Here is a 19,451-nt window from a genome sequence, read left to right on the forward strand (position 1 = left end):
TTCTCTGCAAAATGGGGATAGTGATAACTACCCTCTTGAAGGTATTGCTATGAGAAGGTGTTTGCTGGTCATGGGGCAAGCAGTCCATAAATGTGGGTTTCTATTATTTTTATTATTGTTATTTTTGTTTCTGGTCTTATCATTATTGTTGTTCCACAAAATATATTGGAAAAACAGCAACACCCAGTATGCACATGATACATTCTTGGTAAACTGCAACAGATGTATCTTGGATAACATTAAAGAACTACTAGCACCGAGCATCATAAATGAGCTCAATCGGCTTAAACACAGATGGAACTTCTTACTGGGAGGATCAGAATAGAGCCTTCCTTCTGTTAGCCCCCTCTGGACCTTTCACGTGACTTTCTAAAACCACCTAAAGAGAGCTGATAGGAAATGCTGCTTTCCCATCAGGCTAGTGGTGGTATCATCAGTTTTGAAAGGGCCAAAAAATACGGCAGACTCAGAATGACCTCCTCACCTTGCTGGACTTATGGTCCACGTTAAAGGTGGCGATAACCCCGTCCATCAACTCCCGTCCCTCTCGAAGCACCATATACTCAGACAGCCGGTTGGCCAGGTAGGTTTTCCCAGTGCCGCTGGGGCCAGAGAGAATGATCCGACGGTGCTCCATCAGCAGGGAGACATAGCGCTGCAGGATGGGCTTGGGGATCAAGGACTCAAACACCAGTGAGTCCAGGCTGTTTTCTGCGAGCCCTGCATTTGAGAGAGATAGGAAGCGTCTGAAGCCCTATAGAAAAGGTGGCTCTCTGTGCTTGTCTAACTAGGACTGCCAACACCCGAGGCCACACCTTTCCTTGGCAGTCCACTCCCCCGAGACGCCTGCACACCCAGGGACAATGGAGGCTGAGAGCAAACTGCTGCTGCTGTACGAAGTCACCTCCCTGTTCATCAACGCCATGTGCTTCTGTCTCCTGTCTCGGCTAACTTCCCAGATTCAAACTCACCTTGAACATTTGAGCTCTTAGTCCCCATCTGTCCTCTGCAGAATTCATAAGGTTCTGGGCTCTATTTGCCTGTTTGGATTTACTATACTTACTACACACACACAAACACCCTACTATATATATATTTACTATACATATGCTATATGTACCATACCTATGGCATCTGCCCAAACAAAACCTGAGTCTTTTCTGTCACTTGTCTGTCACTCCGAGGCTGCCTGTTCACCCTGCTCCCTCCCACGTGCCAGGTACCACTGCTATCCACACTAAGATGTGCCATGAAAGCAACAGTACTTTTATCTTTAAAAGGAGGAAAAATGCAAGGCTAGATCATTGGATTCTGGAATGTCAATACTGGCAGACCTGGCCTGAAATGCTGTGAACTGGGACTCTTGGTCCTCAGCAACATCAAGTGGAAACTTATCCTTCCCCTCTCCTACCTGGGACAATGTCATTAATCAGGATTGTTGGCTTCACAAGAGGTATATTTTGGACACTATCTCTAAGAGAAGATCCATCCAAGTTAAGCTGTCCAGAACCTCAGGTTACTGTTTAAAAACTACTCTCAAGAAACCAGCAGAATTAATAAAAGGTCAACTGAAGAGTATTGACTGTTTTATAATAGCATTTTCCAGGCCGGTGTGGTGGCTCATGCCTGCAATCCCAGCACTTTGGGAGGCCGAGGCAGGTGGATCACCTGAGGTCAGGAGTTTGAAACCAGCCTGGCCAACATGGTGAAACCCCATCTCTCCTAAAAATACAAAATTAGCTGGGCATGGAGGTGTGCGCCTGTAATCCCAGCTACTTGTGAGGTTAAGGCAGGAGAATCACTTGAACCCAGGAGGCGGAGGTGCAGTGAGTCAAGACTATGCCATCGCACTCCAGCCCAGGCAAAAAGAGCGAAAGAAACTTCACTAAAAAAAAAAAAAAAAAAAAAATAGCATCTTCCTTCGACGTACTCATTCACTGCTAGCAGATCCCCCCAATGCATTATGTTTGTTTCTAGACTTCCCCTAATCAAGTAACCCCTAATGCAGTGATTCCTTCAGAATGAATGGGACAAAGGCCCCCAGATGCCTTGTCTACTAGGGACAAGCCTAAGAGTTTCTTTCTACTGAGCTCAATGTAGCATATACCTGCTCAAACCTCAATGCAAAGTATGGAGTGTAGGGCCTCCAGTCTAAACCTGATAATAATAATAATAATAAACACAGGAAAAACCCACTAGAATGCCCCTCTGAACATACACTGCTCTGTTTCAGTCTTCTGCCATAAACCCCATAGGGAGTGACTATTTTGCTGAGGAGCTCACTTCAGGAAATGCAAAGTCAAACCCCCTTCCCCTGGTACCACTGAAGTGAATCACTGACACTCAGGCAACTCTTTCAGCTCAAATCCTCGAGTGGTTTTAGTGCCTTGAAGGCCTAAGTTTTAAGCACTCTAGGAAAGAGAAGAGTCAGGTATCATTGAAAAACCCGAGCTGATCCCTTGAGGTGCTAAAACTTGATGTGCTGACGGATCAGGCTGCGTGGAGGGGTGGCACGCTCCACTAGAGGTAGGTAATCTTGTCACATTCTAGAAAGGTTTGGTCTGGTCTCAGCAATAGGCCATTCCTTTTACCCCTCAGTGCTTTGCAATGCTCACTTGTAAAACCAGCAAGTGAACAATGCATGCTTGGCAGGAGGGATGAAATGCAATTTGAACCAAGGACGGAAAAGGCTCTCCTTAAAGAGTTCTTGCTAAGGACGATTGTTCCAGTGTGCCTGGTGCCCCTTCCTGCTTCCTCTCATGGTGGAGCTCTTCCTTCTCATGGGAGCTCATTCCTGGCAGTTCAAGTGGAACCAATCTGGCTCCTCCATCCACCCAAAGGGATGGGTTTGTGGCCAGGCTCGGACAAATCCTCTCCCTGGTCATAAGGACCAATTCCACGATGGGCATTTGACTTACAGTGGGCCAGAGTCATCCCTAGGAGTTTTCTGTTACATTTTCCCAAAAGCACCTCTTTCCTTCAGGTTCTTAAGCTAGAGGAAGGAATTGGGCTACCAGGGGCCATTTCATCAACCATGTTCAAAGAGCTCATTAAATAAGCACAGCCCATGATGGGCAAAGCTGAGGAAGGCCTGGTCCTGATTCACTGTCTGAGCGCCTGGATCCAGCCGTGCTTGAGGGGTACTCCTGGATTGCCCAGGGCCAGGAGCCCATACATTTCCTTTTTTGCTATAGCTACTTTTGAGTCGGTTTCTGTCATTTATAGTCCAAGAGCACAATTGTGGAATTTCACTTGCCAGCAGGAGAAGGCTGTGTGAGGCTCAAGCAATATGAACCACTTGCCACCTGCAGAGCAAGATCTTAATTCCTGCTGATGGAAAATGGTGGGGTGCTTGTGGAAACTCTACCATCCAGGAAATACACTTTGCATCAAACGACTGCAAAACCGCGGTCAGGAGCAGTGCCTTTCAGGGAAGAAAGAAATGGAACAGCACAAAGACTGAGCCTAGTACAGTACTGATGAAAGTTTATATTCAGGTGGTCCATAACATATAGGAAATGATGGGGTTATACAACCAAATAAATTTGGGACAGATTGGATTAAACAGCCTTTTTACCAGCAGGAGTTAGGACACTGAATGACAGAGCCTTTGATGTACCAGTGCACTCTTTTCCCCCGAAACACAAGTGGGGATAATGATGTAGTTTCCCAGAATTGCTTGGCCATGAAGCCTTTTTTTTTTTTTAACCACAGTGAACTTTGTGGGCCTAGAGTTCCAAGGAATGCACTGGCCTGGGGCTTAATATTGCTAGGTAATGAGAAACCGGAAGCTCTAGCAGCATCCTGTGTGGGCATGAGCTTCAGCAGTTTCATCAGGATGCTTAGAGTGACTCCTGTAGCCTACAGCAAGTCGTGGTTTTCCCATCTGTAGAATGGGACCGTGTCCAAAGCTTGCTGGCAAGAGTAATTCATCAGTATCAGTAAAGCCCTATTTCAACAGGGTTATAAAGATTCCATCATCTCAGTGTCATAAGGCTAATGGGTTCTTTTGTTAGATAACTGCAGCAGTAAACTAAAATTATTTTGTTTCCTAAGGTGGTTGAAAAAGCAAGACTGTTCAACTTGCATAGGTAAGACTAACTGTGGTGTAAGGGAGAAAAGCAGCCCGCAAACATGCACAAACAAAACTGTGGCCACAAGTGCCTATGCCAAGTCACAAAACGAAAATGGCAATTCCTGAAACTCTGCAACCAGCTCAATTACCTTTGACAGTCACCGTGATGGTTGTGTTCTCTCCAACCAGATAGCCACAAGGAAGCAGCTCCGGTGTTTCGGAAGTGTTGCTACGCTTGATTTCTCCAATGCTGTAGCCAAGAACACTGTCTGAATTCAGCCCTAGCTGACTCACTGGGTCGACATGAATAATGTATTCCTGGAAAAAATAAAAAATAAAGACCTCATCAAAGATGTGGCTAAAATCTGCCCATGACTCATGTTTTCATTGGGTGATTTATGATCATCTTCTCTTCTTTCTCAGATGTCTGAGTTGAAACTGAGCTGTGGGATGAGGGGGAGAACTGATTTTCTATGGGGATAATGCCCTAGTACCACAGGCCTCTTAAAATACAGATTTATTTGGTTAGGAATGGAAAAAAAACACAAAACCCCTAACAAGATTGTGAACGTTTAGTCTGGATGAACCAAGCACGGAAAAGCTAGGCTGCTTTTCCTAAGTTCCGCTGAAGGCTTGAAGACATCAGGGCCTGTGAATGGTGTTGGAAAATTCACGAAAAAGTAATTTTGACAGGAAATCTCTCTTCCATCCCCTTCTTTTGGCTCAAAGATCATACAAAGAGATTAAAATGCAGGCTGCTGGAAAAAAATCAGCTCTTGATCTTTAAGAAGGAAAATGTGTGTTTAATTTGGAAAGTGTTACCTCTTGGTTGAGTGAACAAAAGGTTTTAGGTTAGTAAATGTAGAACTAAGGTTCATGTACCAGGAGGTGACTGCACGACGACTTAGGTGGAATCCCAGCAACAGGCCTTGAATGGTCTCATTTCCTCACTTCCTATGATGCCAGTGTGCCTCTTTTCAGCCCAAACTGCTATTCTAATCCAAAAATGTCCCAACTGCCCAACAGCAGAGATTAAGTTTTTGGCCTAGTTAGGAGAATTGGTCTAGTGTAAAGTATTCATATGTCTTTTCTGGTCTCATTTCTACAGTCTGGCTTGCCAGGATGGGGAAGAGTCTCCAGTCAAAACACAGAATTTTCTCTGTATGAGGCTACCTGGATCTAGCTGTTAGAAAGAAACTACAGTGTACTATTAGGTTGGTGCAAAAGTAATTGCGGTTTTTTTGCCATTACTTTAAATGACTCATGAGGTGACCCATTTATTCAAGAGATAGTCATTCAAAGCATCACTGGGTTTTAATGGCAAAAACTGTAATTACTTTTGCACCAACCTAATAGTTAAGTGGTTTTGAAGTCAGACCACCTAAACTAGATCAATGCGGTCTAATTCTACATTCATGACCTTGAACAAGTACCTAACCTGAGCCTCACTTTCTTCATCTTTAAATGGGGAAATAAGGGACTTTGCATAGTCTCTGGTATAAAAAATGTGGGCTATTGACCAGGCTTGGTGGCTCATGCCTGTAATCCCAGCACTTTGGGAGGCTGAGGCGGGTGGATCATGAGGTCAGGAGTTCGAGATCAGCCTGGCTAAGACAGTGAAACCCTGTCTCTACTAATAATACAAAAATTATCCAGGCGCAGTGGCAGGTGCCTGTAATCCCAGCTATTCAGGAGGCTGAGGCAGGAGAATTGCTTGAACCTGGGAGGCGGAGGTTGTAGTGAGCTGAGGTCCTGCCACTGTACTCTAGCCTGGGTGACAGAGCAAGACTCTGTCTCAAAAAAAGAAAAAAAGAAAACGTGGGCTATTACTACTACTCAGGAAATACAATTAATGAGCATTTATAGTTGTTTACATACTTCAGGACCATAGAAAAAATGTACCAAAAGCTTCTTTCAAATCACCTTGTGTTTCAAGGTTCACCTTGGTACTCATTAGTTATTTATCCTGTGGCAAACACTCAATCTAATGATGTGATTAGAAAGAAGAGAGAAATAGGTATGGCAACATCCATGAGCCTGGTCATCAATCAGAAATTAATGTCACTTGTAACACAAATCAGAGACTCTGAAGTGTTGGCACAGGATACCGGGCAAGTCAGATCAAATCCCCCAAAATGAAGGATAGAAATCTGACGCCTAAGCCCTAGCCACAGATTACATACTCCAAAACATTATGTCATAGGACACAACTCTAAGGTGAAAAGAGAGTTGTACATCAGAAGTTCTCTGTGAGAGGATCAAAGAGTTACTCAAATAACTCTCACTAGCTGGCCCACCACTGCAAAGGGCAGATGGAAAGAATTTGGCTGCTCACCAGTGTGTACTTACCATCATCCTTCCATCCCCTTGAGGGCCAGGGAACAAGTTTCAGCAACATAAAGATGTAGAGAAGGGGACAGGTCTGAGAAATGGCCAAGCTCGGGACATCAACCCTTCTCTGCCTCCCCAGGCCCAGCTGCCCATGTTCGGTATTTTGCTGTAGCCGCCATCTTGAAACACTTACTTTGAACAGCCGTCTAACCACCCCATCGAGCACATCCCACTTCGTCTTGCCACTAACTCCAATGCAGCCAATAAGAAAGAGGTGTGGTCTGGAATCCTAAGGGTAAGGAAATGTACACAGGTGAAAAACAGGTGGGTCTTTTCTGACTCAGTTTATTAGAGGGCTCAGGCTGCCTTAGAACTCCGCCAATGATTTGAGAGGGGAATAAAAGTCCTATTTGTATTAATACCAGGTATAACTTAGGTGGAAGTAATAGTCTTAATACCTTTCCCTGCTTTACTGTTAAAACAGCAGTCCAAGAGTCAGGAAGAGAGGATTTCCTCTCTGGAATATGGAACCTTTTGCTATGTAAATGTGTCAGACAGTGCATAAATCACATATTCCTTGTCTGGAACTCTCTCCACACCTGTCTGCCACCTCTCTCTTTTCAAACCTTGCTTACAAACTCACCTCTTCCAGGAAGCCTTCAGTGATTAACCCCATCAGGCTCAGAGCTTAAATTGCTTCAGCGATTCTGCACATAACTTATATAATGATATATTCTGCACTTACTTACATTTAGTTTTAGGTATTTCTGTCTTATTTTTGCATATCAAGTTTATCTCCTTACTAGATCTTAAACACTATCAGGACAGAATGTGATACTTTCTTCTTTCTTGTTTTTAAATAACATTTACTGTTTTTCTTCTTGTTAAAACTTAAAACATGTACAACTCAGAAAACTTGTAAAACTCTGGGAAGAATACTCTCAAAACAATCTTTTCCTAATTCTTTTTGCATCTCTGTTCACAGGGCTATGCATAGTGGCAGCTAATCATGTCACACTGATAAAAGCTGATAGAACATGCCATTCTATTGAGTTTTAAATACCTCACATGCTCATAAGGATGTAGAGTCAGGAGAGTGGGTGGGAGGGTGACACATGGTAGCTAAGCAAAATCAGCAGAGAAAAGAGCACCAATCTTGCAGTTACATGATCTAACCCCACCACTTGCCCCTGACCTCAAATAAGTAATGCTTGGGGTCTTAGGTTTCTCAATTGTATAATAAGGATAACAACCTCTGGTCAACTAACCTAACGGATGCTGTAGTGATCCAGAATAATATAACTTCTGAAGGTGACTTGTTAACTTTTATAAAATGTATGCTCTATCAGTTCATATTGATGATCACTAGAATAGTCCACAAGGCATAACCTGCATTTACTGTAAGAATGAGTTTCCTGAGAGTCCATCACTCTACTAGCTATGTTTTGAAAATAGAGCTGTTTATCGAATATTTCAAGGCTAGATGACACTAATGGAAGTGCCAAAATCCTGGGCTTACCCCCTATAGTGAGGCTAGCAAGCCAGCCACAAAGTGGAATCCCCCAGCTACGAAAGGTCTGGCTACAGACGCTTTGTTCTGTGGGTTCCCTAGCTGTCTGAAACTACAATAGCATGTTAGCTAGAAATACTAAGAAACAACAAACAAAAAACCCAAGGGAACTTGAAATGGTGACTCATGAGGTCTTTTTCCATTTATTCGAGAGATAGTCATTCAAAACATCACTGGGTTTTAATTGCTCAGTAAAATTCAACTGTCAATGTCAACTCTAGCCCCCACCCGAAAATAGTCTCTGGCAGTGGTGTAGACTCTGGAAGTTCTCAGACTTTGGAAGTAAACAGAAATCATTCTAGGAAAACTCAAAAGATTCCCCAGCCTTAGCGAGTCAGGACGGCCCACCGGCTCTATCTTCAGCCACCTGCATGCTCCCAGGGCTTGGCACTTCCATCTCTTGGGTGTACCAAGCTGTCTACTCTTAGTGACTGATGACCGATAAAACTGGTGCTCTTGGTCTGCTACATGTTACAGCTTATTTCTGAACCTTACATGCTAAATGTGCATAGCTGCCTCTGAAGTGCTTTGGGAGCATATTACATTCAGAAAACCCCTTTCTGGTGGATGTTAGCATTTAGTTAATTACATGAAAGTGAAATGTGGGACCATTTTTAGTGCTCTTTATTAGACTTTCAAACACACAAGAAAGGGAAATGCCATTCACACACTTTACTTGTGTCAAAATGCTGCAAGGGATTATGGTTAGTTAAGAGAAGCGTTAGTAGTATTTCCAAATCACCGTAGGCTCTGAGGTGATACAGGTTTTACGATTAGATCACTAAGCTAGGTAGTTCTACCTGGGAGAGGGACAGGCAGAGCAGGGAAAGGGATCCAACTAACCTCCTTCCACTTCATTTCCTCCTGAAAGCTGACAACTATCTTAACATGCCTGCCTCCTTCCTTCCGAGCCGAGCATTCACCAGTGTCATCCAGCAACATGTCTGCGAATGGAAAACATCAACAGCCTTAGGCACGTGGGGACAGCAAAGCCAGCTTCCTGACACCCTCACTGCTGGGTGGCACAGCAGCGGGACAAACAGGTGTCGGGTGCAGGGGGTGGGGGGTAGGGGAAGAGGAGAGGGCAAAATGGAGAATGCAATCACAGAAACCAATGGTGGACCAACCAAGGGACCAGCAGGCTGAAGATGCACCTTGCCGGATGGAAGTGCGAGGGAGAGACTCAACCAAAACAACAGCAACAGCAGCATCATGGGTAAAAAAGAAAAGCATCAGCCTGGATATGCTTACAGAGAAAACCTAGATCATGTTCGCTGACGGTTGCACCAGCCTGGAATCCATCCTGAAGGCAGGAAGATTGTAGACCAAGCCATTGCCCGCACTGGGACCTGCTACTATGGGGTTTGTGTGCAGCATTCAGCTTGCAGGTAAGCCTTTTAAAATGGATCAAACAGAACTTAGCATGGTGGGCAAGGGATCCAAGCTCAGGGCTTGGAGAGTTTGGGGCACTGGAGCAAAGCATGAGAGCAGTCTAACAGCTGGGCTCATGTTGGCAGCAGACTCACACCCAGACACATACACACCCCAAGTGCACACACGCCTGTTGCCTCTCCATTTGATCTGTTGATCTGCTTATTTTGGGGCTCTTGCTTAGAGATCAGGATGCCAGCTGTAGGTCCAGTCCTGCCCCCAAACCCTGTGAGCCACTCACCCAGGCTGGTTGACTCAGTGAGGTTCAAGCTGTGCTGAGAGAGGCCCATGGACTGCCTCGGAGAGGCAGAGATGGACACTTGGGAAGGAGCCCGGCTGCAGCCACTGCCTTGAGACTCTGACTTCAGCCGGTCATTCTCAGCTTTCAGCTTCTCTATTTCACTCTGCAAAGAGTAATGGAGAAGCTTACTTAGTAGGCAGAAGTAATATGAACAAGATTTTTCTGAAGGAAGGATCTGAAAGTTCCCGCAGGAACCAGGTTGGTCTCCCACCCAAGGCAAACAACACCCTCAGAGAGATTCAGCAGTGTTTGCTGCCCCTGCTGTAGACACAAGGCATGCGGGAGGGGGAGGTCCATCCATTCAGAGAACAGGCCTTTGAAAAGACCTCTGAAATGCTTCCCAGAGTCTGCTGCTTGAGGGTTAAGTGGAAAAGAGTCTTATGATCTAAGAGGTTTGTGCAACTCTGGCTTTTACAGGCTTCTTTACTGCAGGACTTCCCAGAACCTTTAATGAGCTCCTCTACACCATGAGTCGAACAGAGGCACATGGGGTAGTCAGCGACTCTATGTGGCTGGTGAGTAGATTCTAGGAAGAGGAGCTGGGGCAGGGGGTGTGGATTAACAGTGGAAAGGACCCCGCAGAAGGCCTCGAAGGCCAGGTGAAGAAGACTGTACCACATGCCACAGGCACCAGTCTTATGCAAAGGAAGGGCACGGGTACTCTTATTCTTCCAAAAGACTGGTCTTTGAGCAATGTGTGGGAAGGACTGAAAAGAGACAGAGGCTGGGAAAGCGAGAGCTGCCACCAGATTTTGATGTAGCCCTCAGGGCTTGCGGAGAGCAGCCTCTGGGAGCTCCTTCCTAGACAGCCCTGGACTCAGCCCATGCTCCTGGGCTCTCACCTGCATCCTGTTCATGGCCTCCCGGAGCTGGTCCAGCTGGTGGGCAGAACTGAGAGCTTCTAAGCGGATGTCCGTCAGCTTCATCTCCTTGTCTCTCAACTCATTTCGGAGCTGCATGACAGTCTCAGCTTCACTATCCATGCATTCTGAAATCCTAGGGAAAGAGGAATGTTACTGATGAAAGCAGCTCCTTTTAGTCCCCTACTGACCACTGGTCCATGTCAATCATCAGGTTTGTTTAGCAGTAACTAAGTATAATCAGCTGCCTGGTGCTTCCTGGAGGTGATAATACCAAAAGCGCCTGAAAATAACTTTTATTCCTTCTCTACATTCTTTCTTTGCCAAGCTCTGGCAATCAGAATGGCTTTGGTGTGCAAAATTCCAATAATATAGGGATAAACAGGAGCTGGCAAAAGGGAGTAGTAACCTTCCAGTCTGATAACCTCCTCCCTGGCTGTGTGTACACAGCTGCGCTTCCCTGACACCACATGCCTTCGAGTCCCAAACCCACTTAGAGAAGCAGGGTCAGCCGTCTGTTTTAAAGATTAGAAACTCCTTTGTTAAACAACTGAGGGGTGATTTTCATTTGTCAAAATGGGGTTGAAACCTAAAGATATGCGTGGAAGGAGTTAATCTGTTCCTGATCACATTCTGAAAACTCACTTCCCTAGAAGTGTCTAGAGAGATCAACCTTCTTTAGCTCCCCAGCCCCCACACTGCTTAACACACTCATGGCAAGAAGAGAAACCTCTTCTGGGAGTTAGAGATGGAATGGTGTGACATGCAAGCCAAGGTTGTATCTGCAAACTCTGCAACAGCCTGGCTGATTGTCTTCCTTTCTCTGCTGCACACTGGATCAAGGTCACCATGGGACACTGTTGAGTTCCTCTATCTGAAGAGGTGGTTCTTCTAGGCTAGGCTCCTTACTTAATTACTTAGGTTTGCTCTTCAAATACCTGGCATGTCAGCACAAAGTAGAAGATCATAAAAGTTGTGATGACTTGCAATGTTAAGAAAGATAGTCTTCTTTAAAAAAAAAAAGTTCTATGAGTTTCCAAGATCTTAGGATCTGGGTTACTGGGTGATCCAGAATAGAAAGCTTTGATATTTCTTGGACTAAAGACAGAAAAACAACCCCCAAATACCCCGATTCTCAAGTTCATAAAGTTACAAAGCTGAAGCCGATTATGTCTGAAGGAGATGATGAGCATGTGGTCTCTGCAGAAATAAATGATCACATGAGTCTGCTCTCCAAGAGCCAAGAGATGGGTCTGGGGCCAAACAAAACCTGACCTGCAAAACTGGGTGTGGGTGTGGAAATTTTAATTGCCAAAGGAAAATGATTTATAAAATTGTTAAAAGAGATGAAATTGTGTTTTGGGGGCAGACAAAACTGAAGAAAAATTTAACACTTGAATAGCCAAATGTTTCTGTTGCTCTTTTCTTGACCTGAACATGAACTGTTTTGATTTGAGAGATATAGTAAAACCACCTTCTGTTTTTAAAAGTTACCAGTCACCAAGGAAGATTCTTAGCTTCAAAATCTTGAAAAATCCAAAGAACTCCTGAAAATGATCTAATTATTTCCATTTCACACTTTTGAGAGACTGAAGCCAATAGATTTGGGACTAAAAGGGCGAGAGAGAAATGTCTTTAGAATTTGCATCTTCCTTTCTTTCTCAGCTCTCTGTACTTTGAATAGCCTGTGGTTTGTGAGGTTAACTGATAGAACCATGCTCTTTTTCTTTTCTTTCTTTTTTTGGTTTGGGAGGTTTGCAGGAGGAGCTTGCAAAAACTGGTTCTATCTTGAGAAGACGATGGTTTCTTGGTTTAAATGGTGTGTCAAGTCTGAACAAAATTCCACTGTGATACTCCCGTCTTAGCCAAAGCATGCCCCACCTGGATCTTGGAGGCTCAGATTCGCTACAGAGAGCAGTCTGTTCTGGTTCACACTGTGGGAGACTGATCTGGCCAGCACTCCATGACAAGGCACTTTGCTCAAGTCATCTTCACCGTGGTCTGCATCTTTTTCCCAGAAAGCTCTCAGCAAGAGAGAAAATACCTTTTTGGCACTCACTTTGTGGAATGTATCACATGGGTTATTTTGCAGAGCTTGGCCAATACAATGACTTTACAATGAGTAGCAAACTGAAACGAAGACAGCCTGTGTTGAGAAGGCCTTGTCCTCCCTATGCTCCTCGAGAATCAGCCAGCTCTCAGAAACACACAATGGTGAGGGCTCATGAGAGAGATGCCCTATAACAGAGATGATCTCGAAAACACATTCTTTTAAGGCAGCCTTAACTAAGCTTTAGTTCCTAATCCTGCTGCCCAAGACAGAATCTTCTCCCCTAGTTCCTTCCCTGACTAGACTTATGCCACATTGCTGACAATTTCGTTTCACTTAACATGTAACCCTCTGCTTGGCTGCTGGCTCCTCGGGGACCAGGGTTATTCTCTGCATCATTTCTGGTGTCTGATCACACTGACAAACACATAATGGTTACCTAACAAATGTTTATGGAATACCTAAACAACTGGGCTAGGCATGTGAAGTATATTATTCCATTTCCTTTGTACATTACTCACTCCATGAAGAGGTACTATAATTATCTCCAGTTTTAAAATGGGGAGGCAGAGGCATGGAGACGAACGAGCCCAAGACTGCACTATTTAAAAATGATAGAGGCAGGATCAAACCTGGCAGGTCTGCTTAGCTCTAGAGCCTGTGCTCCTGAACTGTACTCACTAGGTGCTCAATACATGCTTGTCCACTTCATGAACTGCTTACTGAAGCAACCTGATGTGTGTTTTTTCCTACTCTGTCCCTTAACTGTCATTCAAGCATTTTTCCGCTGTCTTGTCCACAGTCAGGGCTGGTGGCATACCTAATTTTAAAATGCCTCGAGTGTGGGAAAATGTTGCCTTCCCACAACTACCATTCCTTTCGCCCACGGAGTGGGGAATTTTCTAAGTCCAACTCCTCTGCCTTTGGTTTTGTCTTTGAACTCCCTCTCACATCTAGATTTGCACATTCTTACAAACCTTTCAAGGTTGGAAATAAGCATTTGCTCTCAGCCTACCCTTTGGAAAACGGACGAAAAACAAACATTTCCAGTGTGCATGGATGCTGTGGAATGTAAGAAAAGGGCTGGGGAGCCAGGAGTCAGCCTCGCCCGATTCCTCTGGGGAAAGTAGCTTGGAGGATAGTTCTGCCATGGTCCTGCACAGCTGAGTGCATCACCGCCTCTGTCTGCTCATCTTACTTGGCCGCCCAGCAGCATCTGGCCCCGTTCCTATTCCCTCCCACAACAGATTCTCCTCTCTGCTCCTGGGTTTCCTCCCACCTTGCTGACCAGCTGCTGTAACTCCTCTTTCTGAACTTCAAACATCAGAGTGTACTAGAGCTCAGTCCTTGCCCTCTCATCATCTTCATCTTCATTCAACCCCTTGGAGAGCTCTTCCAGGTATCCAGCTTTCGACATCACCAATGAGTCTGTGTCTCCCACATCTATATCTCTAGGAAGTCCAGGCTGGTCGACCTGGATATGGATGTCTGCTGGGCATCTCAAATTTAATGTGACCAAGGCAGTGCTCCGACTCCCCACTCTGCCTCCATCTGTCTCCCACTCATCCCAGGTACTCAAATTGTAAATCTAGGAATATCCAAGGATGGCTCTTCTCTTTCCCTTGCACTCACATCTGACCCATCACCATATGCTGCCAACTTTTCTTCAAGAATATATCCTAAATCCATCCAGGACTCACCACTGTCATCAGTCAGTCATTCATTCCACCAAATATTTGAGTGCCTGCAAAACCAACAGAGCACCTACCTCCAAGGAGCTTCTACTATAGCTCTGGGGTGGGGGTGGGGGACAGAGAACAAATAATCAAGGAAAACCTATGTCAGGTGTCAGGGGGCAACATGTGCAATGGGGAAAAAATGAAGCAGGGGCAAAGGGACCATGGGGAGCGCTGGCTGGTGGTGGAATGTTGGTTTATACAAGTGAATGGGCAAGGCCTTATTCATTAGGTCACATTGAGTAGAGACCTAAGGAAATCAATGTCTGATGGCAGAGTATACCAGGCAGAGGACACAGGAAGGGCAAGGGCTTTGAGGTGGAGAGTGTGATTGGAATGTTCAAAGAACAAGTGGGCCAGAGTGGCTAAGATCTCCTAGGTGATCTCCCTTCCCCATATTCCTTACATATGGAACAGAGACTGATCTTTGTAAATTCAGATTATCGCATATTTCTGTTTCAAAGTCCACCACAGCCACCCATTATACATGAAATTGCATGCAAATTCACTTCAAAGCCTTGCATGTTCTAGGCCCTGACTATGTCTGTGGCCTCTTTGCACATGTGGGAAGTCATGCTGTCCATCCCTCTCTCTCTCAGACACATTAAACCTGTTTCCACATTAGGCTCCTTGTGTTATTTATTTCTTGGGTCAGGAAGACTACCCTGCTCATTGGGAGGCTGGGGTGGCAGAGGCTGCTATGTGTTCACCAAAGCCCATTTCCTCCTTTACTTCTTCCCCTGCAGGTGGTATGGCTTTGAGTCCTGCTCAGTGGACTGCGGGAAGAGGTGATGTAAGCCTCTTCTGGGCCTGGTCCTTAAAAACTCTTCTGCAGGTTCCTTTGCACTCCTGACATCCCCACGCCCACTGGCTGGACACAGAGCACTGAGCAGAGAACTGGGCCCTGTGGATGGTGGGAGCCTCAGTGCCTACATCACTAGAGGGCAGGCCACCTGCTGACTAGGACTATCTGTATTGGGTTTGGAGTGAGCAAGAAATAAACAGTCATATGCAAAGCTGCTGAGCATTGGGCTCAGTTTGTTACAACAGCTAATGTTATTGACTGAAACTAACCCGGTGGTTCCCCCTGGCATGCAGATCTCAGCTGAAATGTCACCTACTCAGAGGGGTGTTTCCTGACCACCCCATCTAAAGTTGCTGCCAAGGGTCTCTGTATCTCAGCACTGTTTTAATTCACAGCATTAGCCCTTAGCACTCTCCGATTTCCTAGTTTATTCAGGATTTGTTTAACATTCATCTCCTCTCTTGGCATACAGGGTCTATGAGTAGGAGCTTTGTCTTGTACTCTATCGTAACTATAGCTGAGAATGGGGCCTTCGGAGTGAAAGTTCAGGAGTAGAATGAACTGTACTATGTCACGCCTCCACTAGTCTTTACCCTTTTCAGAGGTGGAGAATCTGTTTAACTTTTTTTTTTTTTTTGAGACGAAGTCTCACTCTGTCGCCCAGGCTGGAGTGCAGTGGCATGATCTCGGCTCATTGCAACCTCTACCTTCCGGGTTCAAGCAATTCTCTGCCTCAGCCTCCCAAGTAGCTGCGATTACAGGTACCCACCACTGCCCCTGGTTAATTTTTGTATTTTTAGTAGAGATGGGGTTTCATCATCTTGGCCAGGCTGGTCTTGAACTCCTGACCTCATGATGCACCCACCTTGGCCTCCCAAAGTGTTGGGATTATAGGCGTGAGCCACTGGACAAGGCCTTTCTTTTTTTTTTAGATGGAGTTTGCTCTTGTTACCCAAGGTGAAGTGCAATGGCGTGATCTCAGCTCCCTGCAACCTCCACCTCCTGGGTTCAAGCAACTGTCTTGCTTCAGCCTTCTGAGTAGCTGGGATTATAGGCATACGCCACTACGCCTGGCTAATTTTGTATTTTTAGGGGTTTCTCCATGTTGGTCAGGCTGATCTTGAACTCCTGGCCTCAGATGATCCACCTGCCATGGCCTCCAAAGTGCTGGGATTACAAGCGTGAGCCACCGCACCTGGCCTTTTTTTTTTTTTTTTTTTTAAATAGACACATGGCCTCACGCTGTCACCCAAACTGGAGTATAGTGTGATCACAGCTCACTGAAGCCTCAAATTCCTGTGTTCAAATGACCCTCGTACCTCAACCTCCCAAGTAGCTGGGACTGCAAATATTTGACACCATGCCTGACTAATTATAAAAACATTTTTTTTGGTAGAGACAGAGTCTTACTATGTTGACCAGGCTGGTTGCCAACTCTTGGCCTCAAGCAATCCTCCCTCCTTAGCCTCCCAAAGCGCTGGGATTACAGGCATCCGTAACTGTGCCTGGCTTAGTTAACATCTTTTTGGTTTCTTTAGAACATCTGGAATAGTGCTCTGCTCAAACAGGTTGCTATATAAAAAAATTCAATAAATAAAGAAGAGATGATGAGTTTCTTTTTCTCCTGGTCAGGAGACAACTGAGTTGGGATGTTTTGGGATGATGGCATGTGTGAGAGTCACAGGCAACTTGTTCTTTACTCCTTCCTTAGGCACTCTGCAGATAAAAGAGGACTCTCAGTCATGTGTCTAGTTCTTCACTCAGAATAACAGGGCACTGGGCTGGGCACCACAGGGGCACACCAAAGCCCAGTCCCTCAGTGCTCTTCTTCCTTCCCCCGTTCAGAGTTTTACCCTCACCCGTAACAACAGGAAGTACATATCCCTGTAGCCACCCTCTTACTAGGGTGCTCCCCAAGAAAAGAGGAACTGATCATCGAACTCAGTAAAATGGAGACCCTGACAGTGCCATGTTTCAATAGCAGGTGAGGTTGCTTAAAAGTCATAACCCTACTATCCTCTGTTTCCTCTCTTCCACTTCCCATCTTCCATGCAGTTGGTGTGCTACAAAGACCTGGCCTCTGAACAGGCTGATTTTGCCTGTTCTCCCTCTACCCATCTGGTAAGCCGCTAAGGCAAGGCCTTAGGACATTTACTCTGTCTTCAGTGAGCTGGCTGACTAAGTGGACTTAGAGTCAGCTCCACAGACCTGCTCCAATGAGAATGAAGAAAGATGAACAGGAAGGAAAAGGCCTTTCATGCATAGTATTTAACTTGGCCCTCCCAAGAATCCAGTGAAGTTAGATATAATGAACCCCATTTTTACTAGTGAGGAAACTGAAGTTTATACAACCAAACTTCTTTCTCTAACCCTATCTCAGTGGCTGTTCTGACCCTGGCCATGACTTCCCTCTTCTCCCAGGCACTATCTCATCTCGCTGATAACTTTCCTTGAAGACTACTTGTGCTCCAGTTCTTTAATTCTCGACCTGGTATACCATGGTCTCAAAAGAAATTCAGCCCTACTGGGGAGGGCCAGGCTTTCTTACTGCTGCAGGAAGCAAACTCCTTTATATAAATTTATCTTGTTCAATTCTTAGGGCTAGGGTTACCCAAACTGACATGTAAAGGTATGGAAACAAGGAGAAGTGAAGCAAGCTGCTAGCTGTGGACACTGATACCACCAGAACAAAAACCTAAGTTTCCTTTCTCTTTCAGCTTTCCCAGTCCTAAAGCATTGAAAGAACATGCCCAGTCCTACTAAAGCAAAGTATAACAGGTCTCCTAGATATTCCTATTGGAGAGGGTTCTCTGGGGCCAAAGATGTCATCTGACTAGACAGACAGACTTACAGAGAGTTGGAGTGGGAATTCCTCAGCAGTGGGGTGGAACCTGTGGACCCGTTGTGTGGTAACTTTGGTGAGGAAGGCAAAGAAGAATCCGTCATCTCCTCAATGTCTGAATGAGAGGACGCAGATTTGGGGGACTTCTTCTTCCCGAAAGCTTGCTTGAAGGAGCTGCGTAACTGAATATACAAGACTGTCAGCCTTGCAGCCGGGTAACCAATGCTTAGGCCTTGGCAAAACAGGGACATGCACACAAAAAAGCGATTAATTCTCTGTTTTCCCCCACCAATGGAAAAGGTTCCCAAGAGCTCTTTTGAATCAGTGCATTAAGGGAAGAAAAGTTATCTGGTGTTGCCAGTCTGAGGGACTGCACCTGTGGGTAACATTCCATGCCTACTCTTGGTTCAAGACTAGATGCCAACAGCAAGACAGAGCCTGGCTCAGCAGATGGATGCTGGGAAGATGAAGTTACACAGCAACAAAGCAGGATGCTCAGACATGGTGACGGATGCGGATGAGGTTAGTCATATGAATGGATGGGTTAGCTTGGTATCTGATATTAAAGTTGGTCTTGCTTACCTCATTGACCTGCCAGAGAAAACGCAAGCAAAAATGGGGAAGGGGGAGGAAAAAAGACAATTTTTTAACAGAGAAAGCCAGTGACAGGGAAAGTTTTGGACTTTCAGACACAACATGGCTAATAATAAACACACACACAGGGGAGGTTTCCAGTAGGAGCATAAATCTTTAAAAGCACTGGGGGCATGTCCTCCTTTCTGAAAGGAAGGGAATAGCAGGCTGGTGAGTCTTCTACAATTCCAGTTCTTCCAGCTTTTCCCTGCCTCCCACCTTCCTGTGTTTTTCCTTCTCTTCTTTTCTTTTGTCAGTCACCTCTCTGTGCCTTAGTTTTTTGGGGAGGGTGGAGAGGATGTCTTCTTTTTTTGAGCAATTCTGGATTCACTGTTACACTTGCCCTGGATGCCTGCTTAGCCTAACCACTTAGGAGTTTCTGCTATTTGTGTATATAAGATAATCTAATATGTAGCGTATTAGCCATCTCACTTGCTACTCAGAAAATGGTTATTTCTAATAAATTTATTAACTATATGGGGAAATGTTACAGTTTCCCCAAATCATGGGATGAATCTGAAACTTCTTTTTCCCCCTATTGCAGGAACATAAAGAATTAAAGTGCAATGTCTCTCTGAAAGTCATAATCAGCACTCATTTTTCTTGGCCAAAAACTAATGTTTCATCTTGACAAAAGGCCTTTTAAAAGTAATTTCCCTTTTCTAAAGTCTTTTTTCCTTGTGAAAATTTATTCCAGGGGTTTTCTTAGCCATGGAAAACTTCAGAAAACAGGCCATTCTAAAAATTGATGAGATTTTTCTCCCATCAACAGGTTGCATCCGTAATAAACTACATGTCCAGCTTTGGGGCAAATCTA

The 19,451-nt window shown here is 45.1% G+C and overlaps 1 protein-coding gene across 4 annotated transcripts in view; it reads right to left on the reverse strand.

Annotated features, from left to right (window-relative positions):
- The window catches only part of NAV2 (neuron navigator 2), a 769,613-nt gene that overhangs the window by 19,547 nt on the left and 730,615 nt on the right, over nucleotides 1-19,451 (reverse strand). For all 4 annotated transcript variants that reach the window (XM_012456498.2, XM_012456497.2, XM_012456499.2 and 1 more), the window contains 7 exons: nucleotides 18,011-18,183; nucleotides 10,551-10,704; nucleotides 9,649-9,811; nucleotides 8,820-8,920; nucleotides 6,600-6,695; nucleotides 4,225-4,393; nucleotides 485-720 (listed from right to left, as the gene is read on the reverse strand). In XM_012456498.2, coding sequence (XP_012311921.2) covers nucleotides 485-720; nucleotides 4,225-4,393; nucleotides 6,600-6,695; nucleotides 8,820-8,920; nucleotides 9,649-9,811; nucleotides 10,551-10,704; nucleotides 18,011-18,183 — 1,092 coding nt within the window. The remainder of the gene's footprint in view (nucleotides 1-484; nucleotides 721-4,224; nucleotides 4,394-6,599; nucleotides 6,696-8,819; nucleotides 8,921-9,648; nucleotides 9,812-10,550; nucleotides 10,705-18,010; nucleotides 18,184-19,451) is intronic.

Source organism: Aotus nancymaae, unplaced genomic scaffold (genome assembly GCF_030222135.1).
Source record: "Aotus nancymaae isolate 86718 unplaced genomic scaffold, 86718_ANA_hifiasm-v0.15.2.pri h1tg000059l, whole genome shotgun sequence".
Taxonomy (NCBI): Eukaryota; Metazoa; Chordata; class Mammalia; order Primates; family Aotidae; genus Aotus; species Aotus nancymaae.